The following is a 12,491-nucleotide window of genomic DNA, read 5'->3' on the forward strand; positions in this document are numbered from 1 at the left end:
CCAGAGCACTGTAATTTCACATAAATCAGCTCACGGTGCATTATGTCATTATGTCAGCTCATAAGACCCAAAGGGCAGTAGCCTCAGCACTACTGCACTGAAACGATACCATCGACCCCTACAAACTTTCACCTCAACACATTCACTTAGCTCCTAATAGCCAGACTTTGATTTATGTTTCACTATTTTGTCCCATCTTTATTTATTCCCCACTTTCCCATCTCATAACGCACTTTTTAAAGTCAATTTTGCTATTAATTTTTGTCCACGTTGCCCTTTGATCCCTATTTTTCTGGTGTATATATTTTTCCTGCTGTTACTTGCACTGCAGATTCCTCGAGTACCTTCCTATCCAGTCTGCTTACGGTAATGATGCTCCCTTCACTATTGCAGTCCTTTTTATTTGAAACGGGTTGAAGTAGTTTCCAATAAAGAGTAAAAAGAGCTAAATAGGCAGAGATTAACGACACTGCCACAATAGTGATTAGAAATGGTAAAATTAGATCAGCCTGCACTGTAGAAGTTTAGTAAGTAGTGAAATGTCGGAGCTTGATGCGCAATTGCAGCATCTGCTGTATGTTTTCCTGCTGTGCCAGGTTAGATGGTTAGTTGATTTTCATTCAATGCTTGCTGAAATGGTTCTCCACATCGAGTTACCACATTCTCCTATTAACTACAGAATGCAGTTACAAATGCCACAAGATTAAAATGCTGACTATTGACATTTACAGTTGCAAATCAAAGTCAATGCAAGTAATTACCTATTTTAAATGCTTAGATACTTCACCTTCAAATTCAAGTTTACATATGTATCCTCCAGCAATGGCCCCAAGAGACCCAAAAGAGTCTGTATTATTTATTTACATTTTTCATCATCTTTCATGCATACTAAGATCACTTTTCACTTAAAATTGGCCTCCTCATTACAAATTGAATTGATCGTAAGTTATCTCAGTTTTAAAGCATTGGGGCTCCATATTGATCGGCACACATTAATTCTAAATTAATACAAATTTTAAGGAATAACTCAATCCTATTTAATCCTTAGACATAAGGGGCTGGATTTTCGGTGGGAGGCTCATTCGGGCAATAATGGCGGTGGGGCGGTAAAGTTTGTGCCGGGAAATGGTCTGCAGCCACAAAATTCATCAGCTGGGCCCTGAGTGTGGAGCAGAGCACTAAGGGAGGCATTCCACACCTCTCTTAGGGTACTACGTCGGCTGAGCAAGTGAAAATCCATTGCTAAGGAGCTGGCCTTGGAGCGCCCTAAGCCAGGCTTTCCTGGGGAAAAAAACTCACCAAATAAAACACACAAAAAATTCCCAATAACTTACTCACCCCACATAAAGATAAATTGCAAAAATCACTCAAAAAAACAACAATCACATTTACCTCGTGTAGTCAATCCTTCCCTCACCGCTGCCGGAACAACTCGGACCGCCCATTTTCCCAGCCGCTCTCACTATGGCGCGCAATGGGTGCCGCTCAAAATAAATGTCACCGCGGTGTTGCAGCCGAGGGCATTGCACGCCGGTTCAATGCTCCAGGGCAGTGTTGCTCAGCGCCCCGGCAAAACCGGCACCGAGTGTCCCGGTGGTGCGCTGGAAGCTGGCTGCCTGGCCGGAAATCATTTGCATGCCCATACCGCTCCTCCGAGATGTCAATGGAGGTGCAAGCCCAACAAAAACCCAGCACAGGCTGTGAGGAAATTCAAGTTTTGCAGGGCCAACCATTTCCAGTCTCTCGCTCATACAATGTAATGCAGAAACAAAGGCTGAACGACAATGGTAAAGCTGCTCGGGTGTTAGGAGTATCAATATTACTACAATATTAAGTATCTTCCACAAAAATAAAAGCTTAAAGCAATTTTCATCATAGTTCTGTGGAGTTGGATGATCCTGTGAGACTCTGGGAAAAGTGCCTCAGTCAACTCTTGTAAATTGTGGAAAATAAAACCATCCAAACCCTTAGACAGCTTGTGACTCACATTCCTTGACATGTAGAGTGAGGGAGTGAAACATCTCCAAAGGCTAGTTACGACAGTCAGGACCTGTGCAATAAGAATATTTTATTTGCAAGCTACGCTCAAGTGATTGTCCACAAAATATCAAAACTGACAACATAGAACCTTTCAAAAGCAAAGAAAATAAGTTAAGCTTAAACAATCCAGGAGAGGCAGGAGCTGCTGGGAGCTCTTCCTCTGCCAGAGAGCTCTACATAGAGTTGTTTGTGGTGTATAATTGTTATAAATTTCACAGCTGTCTGACGCAGCAATGACATACAAGGATTTGTTCGCTGCAAGAAAGCCTTTTAAAGAGTACTGCTCTATATTGACAATAACAATATTGTTCAATTCCATTAATCTTATTTTCCAGGAAAAGTTATGTTTTTTCCTATTGAATTATCACAATTACTATGATTGTCGTGAGTTATTACTCGCACAACAAGGAAGAACAAATTTTGTATGATTATCATATTGGGTTTTTACATATTGCAGTATCACAACATTCTTATCCTGTCATTCTGCGATTGAAGCGCGCACACATAAACTAGATGCAATGTAACAACATTTTAATAAAATCATTCCAAAAAAATCTTTATCAATTAGCAAGTGTGCAGTTTAAACAGAACTTCAGAGCGTGCAGACCAAGTGCAATAGCAAGAATTTTATTTTCATTAAACTCACTGTGCAAGTCTAGGGATTCTTGTGTATCACAGAAACCCTCCACTATGTTTCAATAATATCAGAGGGCTGTATTGGTGATCTGTACATTACCTGCGTAATCTGTTTGTTTCCAGCTGGTCACAATTTATTTTCTGGCTTGAGCCACCACCTTGTTCTTCTGATCCTTTGCAAGCTTAAAACAAACTGCTTCAGCTCACACACAAACTCTCCATTGCTGCTGACACAGCGGAGGGAGCAGGTCGTCAGCATCCCATCATATGTTATAGCTTCATGAGATATTTCCCACTTGAGCTCGCCTATCCGTAATCAAACTTAGTGCTTGTGTGTGTTCAATCTTACTGAATTAGGAAAAAAATAAAAAGAGCGAAAGCTGGAAGTCTACATATTGGAAATGCACAGCAGGTCAATCGGCAGCTGAAGGGGAAGATCGGTTCATGTTTTGAGACACATGAGTCACTGATCAAAATCAAAATAACTATAAATTAAGCATACATTTGAAGACGTAATATTCATTCAAGCATAATCACAGAAAAGTACATGGTCGGTATACTGTTAATTAGAGCTTGGGTATTCCTCGTGTATGGACAGTGCAGAGGATGTAGGGGAATATGAGACTTCAGCCTTGTCTCAGTTTAACTTTCCCACTTCATAAGTGAATTGAACTCAGTTCTACCATTATATGGGGGCTATGTGTAGGATTTTTGATACTCGGTTTCAATGTGCCACTTCAAAGTAATTATTTCCTCAGTATGCATTATTTCCAAGGTTTTTTGAACATAATCGTGGCACACGTTTAACTTTATTAAAGTGTCCTGTGTTACGGTCTTTCTTTGCTGGTTAATTAGATTTTTTTCCCCTCGACATTTAACTGAAATTTGATTGTGGAAGTGAGCAAAAGCAGCAGTATGAATCCTGATCACATGGTGCTGCTGGTTGTGGCCATATATGGTCCACGAATAAAACTCTCTTCATGTTGGTATTATCAAATTGTTCTAGAGGACACAGCTATTGCATACGTTACAATAATCATGCAAATAACTTTCTCTGCCACCTAATGAAATGCACTGCATTCTGAAACCTTCTGACATGCCGCATTGTTCTAAAATATGGAATTGCATAAAAGATGAAAATTAGGTCATATAGCAGAGCTGAGCCCATGATGCTCTTTTTTTTGTGCATAAATGTTTTTAATCGTGGCCAATGGACCCATAACTGAATGAAAATGTTACCGTATTAGATCTTTGAGTTTGATGCTGGTAAAAAAATCACCAGCACCTCTTCAGAATATACTGAGAATTCTTTAGCACCCCAAACTGATTAGTTTGCCATAATCACAAAATAAGTCACATGGCAGTACAAAACAGTCCGTGTTCCAACAGTAAGTAGATTGAATTCTAAAAGAAGGCAGAAAAAGGAAGGGTGCTGTGATTCATGGGGAAAGCATGCAAATATGGCTCATTCAATTTGACAGGTAATTTGGATTCAAAATGGCTATTCTAGGAATGAGGATGCTTAACCTGACCTAACCTCTCTTTTGTGTCATGGCTGGCACGCTTGGTGTGTTACTTGCCTATTGTCTTATCGTTTCCTTTTGCCGTTCTCCCAGCAGACAGATGAAGCCGCACAGACAGATTCGTCACAGCAGCTACAGTCATCAGAGACCACAGAGAAACAGCAGCCCAAAAGGTTACATGTCTCCAACATTCCCTTCCGATTCAGAGACCCTGACCTGCGACAAATGTTTGGGGTAGGTGCAGAGCTTTTAATCATAGATGAAGCAACAACCCTCGTTGCCATAAAGATTCTAAGCTCTCACATGTATATTCACGCTAGTTCAGTATTCTATAATCAAGTGCATTGGAACTAGACAGCACAATCTTTATTGATTGAATGGTTTACAAATTGGTGGATTGATTGTGATTTTACTGGAGCAAGAGATGGTAGCAATTTATTGTGGCAGAGTCAGCACACTTCAAAAAGGACTTTAATTAAGGATTTTGCATTTAACTCCAACGCTTCCAATCAAGTGATTTCAAGAAGCTATATTCTTTAATTTGAAAATTCCACCAGCAATCTGCTGACTAAAAATGTGTTTGAAACTATTTTTTTTTAAATTTGATGTGGAATAGCACACCTGCTGTCTACCAGGGCTGTCACTTTCAACTACATGAGGTTAAGGCGGGTATAGCTGTGAGTCCCTGCTCATTGTAGACAGACTCGATCTCCCAAGCAGTGCACGGCTCAGTTACAGAAGGTCGTTTGCTTGATAGTGGTAATAGTTGACTGAAGCAGAGAACAGATGCATTCTTTCTAGAAATGGCTGGGTTAGGGATTTGATTTTGTAATCATTTACATATAATATTGAAATGACATGATATATTTTTAAAAAGCAGTCATCTCAAAAAGGATGACAATCCACGAGTACCATGTTTTCAAATAAATGAACAGGGCATACAGTTCCTTTGAATGAAATGCTCTAAATCCCCAATCAAATGATTCTTCCAGAGAACCAAAATTAGGTCCCAGAATCACATGACCATGCCTTTATAAAGAAGACAAGACATTTAAAAAGAAGACAAGGGCAGATTTTCCAGTGGGTGGGAACAACCCCACCAGCATGAAATGGGAAAAGTGGGAATTGAAGAATTGGTTCTCGACTTTTACCGTGCACTGTGCTATTTTCTGCTTGTCAGTGGCTCTGGTATACTTTGGTCTCACGCAGAGTGTATGAGACTGTTGGTCTGTAGCCATCCATGTTCTGAGACTCTGGTGAAGATTCTGCCCAATGCTAATTCCACCCTGTGAATAGGCATATACCAGCCAGCATTCGAAACTCCTTTCGGGAAGTTTCTTTTTAACGCTGGATTGCATCAGTAAGTTGCTGACATTGAAGTTATGGGTTTTGCAATCAGTGCCTCCCTCTCCTACATTATGGAAGAGAAGAAAGAGACCAAAGAAGAGATGCTGGGGAGATGCAACTGCACTAGAGGTGGACTGACTGTACATGCCATTGCTTAAGCAATTATATCAGCAGGCCTATGATTGGCTGCCTGGCAATATCAGATAAGAAGTGCCTTTGCTGTAAAGAATCGGCAGGTTACCTTCCGCATGAACCTCTCCCAACAATTCTGCACATGGATGGCACTGCAAATGAAAGTCAAGGTCACTGTTGCATTTGTTCCTTCAGCTCTTTAGATATCCCACAGATATCAGCAATGTAAACCGATTTGTCGGATACAGATGCTGTCTTCAAGAGCATTCTTTGCCACATTACTAGATTCTCCAAAGTCCATGGAGATTATTGATGACTACATATTTCCCTCTAAGCTCCACAGGAACTGAAAGCAGTTTCACTTCACCAGTGTTCAGCTGGTTATTATCAGGAACTCCGGATCGAGTTAGTCAATGCCCAGGCAGCAGTCAAAATGTTTTCATTCTAAGACTGTCTGCTTATTTGAAGGCAAAGGTAAATTGCAAAGGTGGCTCTTCGGAGACTGAGGTTACCTACTTCAGTCATGGTTAATGACATGTTTGTACCACTGACACAAGCAGAGTGCAGATAAAGTGTGCCTATCCAGCTACTCAGATCCCCATGAGAATACCATTGATATCCTGAAGCAGCACTTCAGGTACCTAAACCAGTCAAAGGCCCGTTTACAGGGCACTCCCGCTGCTGTCTCTAAGATCATCATTGACTGCATGCTGTACAACTTTGCAATACTAAAATGCCGAAGCATGAAAGAGGAGAAGCCCAACCAAGAACAAAGTCTAGATCAGGGCTTAGGCAATGGTCAAAAGGGCAACGTCACAGTAATACTTTGCAATCCGGAAACCTCTTCCAGGCGCAGACACAAGACACATTCAACTAAATGATTAAGCCTTACCTTTTAATTAACCTCCTGTCCACAGGTAGCCCAAAACAGCATCTACAACATTGTCCCCTGTAAAACCGCATCTACCATCCATGCCCATTCTTTTCTGTGCTACCCCTCTTTTCTGTTCACTCAGAAAAAAAATTCTGGATAAAGGTCAAGTAAAATACAAATGAAAACAAAAAATGGGGACCTCTCCCAAGAACTCGGTCCTCCTGTCCTTTGGTGTGGACATCCCAGAATGTCAAATAGGACATGTCTCATCGCATCCACCCCATGTAGCTACACTCTCAATGCATCATCTATGAACTGTGGGGTTCACCAGCTGCCGCACTCCCCGTCACTTCCCAAATACTCCGTTTTGTGCCGTAGAATTTTATTTTCCTTCCAAAAACCACTTCCCTTTAAATTATGTAGCATTTTTGAGCTGGATTTTCGGCAACTTTGCGATCTGGTTTTCGCCGCGATTTGACACTCCGTGGCGAAAACCCGATCGGCGGGATCCTCGGGCACCTTTTTGCTGCAGCACATCCACGTATCGCCGGGGAGATGTGCACCGATGTGAAACACAGTGGATTGCGTTACCGTCGTACTTTCGGGACTCTCCCGATCCCGTACTCTGCGCCCAGAATACCAAAAGGTCAAACCTGTCGTTGCAGCCCTGCCAGCAGCGTTAAGTATGAAGACCTGCAAAAAAGGTCAGTTAAAGTTTTTATTTTTAAGTTCTTTTTCAGCGATTTAGTAGGTAAGGGTTTTGTGAATGTTTTGTGAATGTTTTTTTTGCAATTTTTTTTTGTTTGCCCCCCTTCTCAAGACGCCTCTCGCAGTGCTACCAGCCCCGGACTAAAGTTGCCGAAACTCGCGGTTTGCGCCGCGAAGCCTCGTGCAATGACGACTTGACCATTAAGGCCAAAAGTTCAGCCTAAAAATGGTAGCGCAGCGAAAACGGTAATTTTGGCAAAAAATTACCGTTTTCACCGAAAGCCAAAAATCCTGCCCGTAGAGTCCACAGCACAGAAACAAGCCATTTGGCCCAATTGGTCTATGTCGGCGATTATGCTCCACACAAGCCTCCTTCCACCCCTCTTCATCTAACCCTCTCAGCATGTCCTTCTATTCCTTTCTCCCTCCTGTACTTACCTCACTTTGCCTTAAATGCATCTATGCTATTCACCTCAAATGGCTGCTGCAGCTTTCAATTATCTGGAGCAGCACAGGACAGCACCCGCCTCCCTGTATGAGCTCCCAGAGGCAGCCCTGTCTGTGGGCAGGAGCTCATGCCCAATACTTAATGTGGGTTGAACCTGGATTTTCAGGGGGGGGGGGGGGAGGCTGCTCTCACTCTCTTGTTCACCCTTGTGCATCATTCATGCCTCCGGTGCACCAATCATTTCAACTATGCAATGTTTGACTGGTCAGTGGGAAGAATTGTAATGTTCTGAATGAGTGCGTTCAGTGTACAGCATTATTGTAGTTTAAGACTTGCCTTATGCTACAGGTAAGTAGCACTTCAGCTGAGGACACAGCATTTTTGATTCTTCACATTAACTGCTCATAGTAGTTTACCTCTCCCAGAGGTCAGATGGCTGTCAGCTGCACTAAATTATTTATAAATTTAAAGCCAGACTTAGTGTTTGTCCTTTCCCAGCAGAATCTAATAACTACACGTTATATTGAATCTGGAGATTATGAGGTATCTTTTCCTCTGGGTATTAATTTGAATAAAAAAGTGGATGATAATAAACAAGATGGGTAGAATGTGGTAACAGACTTTTTGTCCATTATTGCTGTTACTCCGAGTCTTGCTCGCAGCCTGGAATGAGTGTCAGTAAATTAATGAAAAGAAAAACAAAAAATAATGTGCTTGTCAAGGAGTCTGAAACCTTGTTATGGTGTGTCCTGAGAAAATCCTGAAGAATTGTGCAGCAGCAATATGATGACACCTGAGTCCAGGACACCGATTCAGAATGGGCATTAGTTGTACAAGAGGTGGGCAATATTTGAATGCATCAGCAAAGCATTCTCAGAAGTGAATATTGCCATGGATATTTAAGCCATACCAAATGGTGGCCTATTCACGTTCCAGCAGGAACTGGAGGAGAAGATGATGCAACAGTGCAGAGGCGAACTAGTCACAGAACTCCCTGTCCTGGGGGTGGATCTAAGGCATCTGCCTGGACATGATGGAGGACCAGTACATGATAAGGCTTATGTTCAGTGGCTAGAGTCTTCCATCTGCTCCTTGAGTGCACTGTCTATTCAGACACAGTCAACCATCCACACTGCAGTGGAGATGCCCTCAACTCTTACATCACTTAAGCCGATCACTATGCTATCCACTGCAGCATGAAGCAAGTGACTGGTGCTCTACTTCATCATGCGACCATCTGATAACTTTCCCAAGGTACAGGACACCATTTGCTGTATGTATTTAGTCTGCATCTACCATAAGTTCTGCTTCAATATTCACAATTGTATGCGAGCCACGCCAGAAAATAATGCATGTTAAGGAACATTGCACATGACGTGTTCATTCTGAGGCAAACCTGACATAGATCTTTGAAGGCAAAGGAAGGAGGAAAAGCTGGCTGCTGGGACCTGCGGGCTACGTTATGCAACCATGGCTAATGACACCACTGCCGAGCCTCCACTAGCCAGTCATGATGCAGAAGTACGGGTCAAACAGAATCTTCATGGAGCTGATGCTTGCACAGCTCGGGAAGTGGGGCTTACAATATACTCCAAAAAAGAACTGAAAAATCGCAATGGTATGTTTCATGAGGACTAGTATTCCAATGTGGGCAGAGACTTAAATATGTATGTCATGTACATCAATGAGGAGCAGCAGTAAACTATGGCAAACCATAAGGCTAATGGTGCACAGCAGGTATCAGCAGCAGAACAGGCAATGCAGCCTGGGCGACATATGTGTGAGGGTTTTTATTGCCCAGTTCTTCTCTTAGTCCCATTGAGCGCCACAATTTGCCATTATTACTTATCATGGGCAGATTTTCAATAACCAAACTGGTAGTTGTTTTTTTCTGTTTTATTGTATTAACATTTTCTATTCTGTTCAGTAAAATCATGACAAAGTAAACGGGTTGTCATTTGAGTTACAATAGCGTACATAGGAATGTCATACAAACGCATTAAGGATTTGTCTGCAAATATTACCAGCAGTCATTTCTAAACTGGGATGGTTGGGTCCTCGTGCTCGCCATGTTTAACCAACTTTTCTCATCTCTTCACTGCTTTTGAGTTGCAAACATCTTCCCATCCCTTTCTGGGTGCCCCACTCCCATGTGTTTATTAGCTGAGGGCTCAGAAGTGGTGGATGGCCAGTCAGCCAGTGAATTAATAAAACCACCTGTCTGTATCCGTCCTCTAACCTACCTGCACCAGCGAGAGCGAGCCATGTGAAAGATCCAGTGGTTTGGGCTACAGCACCTGGTGCCACAGACTGCGACTGACATGAGAGGCAACTGCCTGCTCACAAGATTCTGCATGTGAGGCAGTGCTGGATGTTTCCGTAATAAAACAGGGGAACTGCATGCAATCATGCGTTGCGAGGAACCAGACATAGTAGGGATTACTGAGACATGGCTATAGAAAAATCAGGACTGGGAATTAAACATTGCAGGATATAACATATTTAGAAAAGATAGCGAGGGGAAAAGGGGAGGTGGAGTAGCTGTACTTATTAGGGATAAAATAATGGCAGTAGAAAAAATTGACGCAGCTATCAGCAAGACAAAAATAGAATCCACATGGATAAAGATAAAAGATAATAAAGGATCAATCACACTAATAGGTGTAGTCTACAGACCACCTAATAGTGGAAGGGAGGTGGAGGAAGGAAAATGCAGACAAATTAGGGAAATTAGTAATAAATATAGAATAATAATCATGGAGGATTTCAACTACCCTGATATTAATTGGACAGAAGAGGTAAGAAAAGGGGATAAGGGAATAGAATTCATACAATGTGTACAGGACTCCTTTCTAATCCAATATGTAAAAAGCCCAGCAAGGGAGGATTCACTATTGGATCTAGTAATAGGGAATCAACCAGAGCAGATAAGAGAAGTAAAAGTAGGGGAATATCTTGGCAATAGTGATCATAATATAATGCGCATTAAGATGATAATTGAGAAGGACATAAGTATGATGAAAACCAGGGTAACAAATTGGAGAAAAGCTGATTTTGAGTGGCTGAGAATAAAACTTGGGAAAATAAAATGGGCAACAATATTGGCAAAAAAAAGATATAGAAAAGCAATGGGAAACATTTAAAACAGTGTTCACCAGAGTGCAGGAACAATATATTCCACTCAAAGGAAAGAACAAACTAAATACTAATGAGACTCCATGGATGAATAAAGCCATGGGGGAACAATTGAGGGTAAGGAAAGAGGCATACATTAAGTATGTGGACAGCAGGGGAGTGCATGAAAAAGGAGAACACAAAAAGATTAGGAGAGAAGTCAAAAAAACAATTACGAAGGCAAAGAGGGACTATGAAATTAAATTATCAAGGAACATAAAACAAAATAGTAAAATGTTTTACAGGCACATCAATAAAAAAGGAAGGTTGGGATGGGAATAGGGCCATTAAAGAATAGACAGGATAATACCACAGGTAATGATAGAGAGATGGCAGAAATATGAAATTATAATTTTGCTTTAGTATTTACCAAGGAGATAGAACAAGTGCACATGTGTGATGATGAGATTAGTGATAAGATAAGTAGATTTAAAATAAAAAGAGGGAATATATTAAATAAACTAATCAAAATCAAAGAGGATAAAATCCCTCGTCTGGATGGATTGCATCCACGCATTTTAAAAGAATCTAGGGAAAATATAGCAGAGACATTGCAACACATATTTAATAATTCATTAGAAAAAGGTGTAGTGCCAGAGGACTGGCGGATAGCTAACGCAATACCTATATTTAGGAAGGTAGATAGAACATGTCCAGGGAATTATAGACCAGTCAGCTTAACATCGATGGTAGGAAAAATAATGGAATCCCTACTGAAGGAAAAAATAGAAGAACATCTAGAAACCAAAAATACAATAATGAATAGTCAGCATTGATTTCAAAAGAGAAAGTCTTGCTTGAGCAATCTCATTGAACTTTTTGAAGTGCTAACAGATAGAGTAGACAATGGTAATGCAGTAGATGTAATTGATCCAGATTTTCAAAAGGCCTTCGATAAGGTACCCCATAATGGACTGATGAACAAGATCAGAGAATGCGGAGTCAGGAGACAAGTAACAGAATGGATAGCTAGCTGGCTTCAAGACAGAAAGCAGAGAATAGGGGTAAAAGGAAGCTATTCACAGTGGCAGAAGGTGAGTAGTGGTGTTCCACAAGGATCAGTGCTGGGGCCACTGTTGTCCACAATTTATATTAACGATTTAGACTTTGGAATCAAAAACCCAATTTCTAAATTTGCGGATGACACGAAGTTGGAGATGTAGTCAATACTGAGGAAGACTGCAACAAATTACAGGAGGACATTAATAAACTTACAGAATGGGCATCTAATTGGCAAATAAAGTTCAACACAGATAAATGTGAGGTATTATATTTTGGTAGGATGAATAGGGAGGACACTATTACTTGGAGGGTGCAAGTCTGGGTGGGATAGAGAAACAAAGGGATCTCGGAGTACAAATACACAAATCACTAAAAGTTACAATATAGGTTAGCAAGGCCGTTAAAAAAAAGCAAACCAAGCACTAGGGTTTATTAAGTAGGGAAGTTTTGTTAAAACTGTATCAAACCTTAGTTAGACCACACTTAGAGTACTGCGTACAGTTCTGGTCACCATATTATAAAAAGAATATTGAGGCACTAGGGAGGGTGCAGAGAAGATTTACAAGGTTGATACCAGACATGCAAGGGTATACATATCTGGAAAGAG

At 41.2% G+C, this 12,491-nt stretch overlaps 1 protein-coding gene across 5 annotated transcripts in view; it reads left to right on the plus strand.

Moving 5' to 3' along the window:
- The window catches only part of rbfox3a (RNA binding fox-1 homolog 3a), a 173,127-nt gene that overhangs the window by 24,379 nt on the left and 136,257 nt on the right, over positions 1 to 12,491 (plus strand). For 4 of the 5 annotated variants that reach the window (XM_070858201.1, XM_070858202.1, XM_070858203.1 and 1 more), the window contains one exon: positions 4,293 to 4,433. In XM_070858201.1, the coding sequence (XP_070714302.1) occupies positions 4,293 to 4,433 (141 nt within the window). The remainder of the gene's footprint in view (positions 1 to 4,292; positions 4,434 to 12,491) is intronic. The other variant, XM_070858204.1, reaches the window with a different exon arrangement.

The sequence above is a fragment of the Pristiophorus japonicus genome, chromosome 16 (assembly GCF_044704955.1).
Source record: "Pristiophorus japonicus isolate sPriJap1 chromosome 16, sPriJap1.hap1, whole genome shotgun sequence".
Classification (NCBI taxonomy): domain Eukaryota; kingdom Metazoa; phylum Chordata; class Chondrichthyes; family Pristiophoridae; genus Pristiophorus; species Pristiophorus japonicus.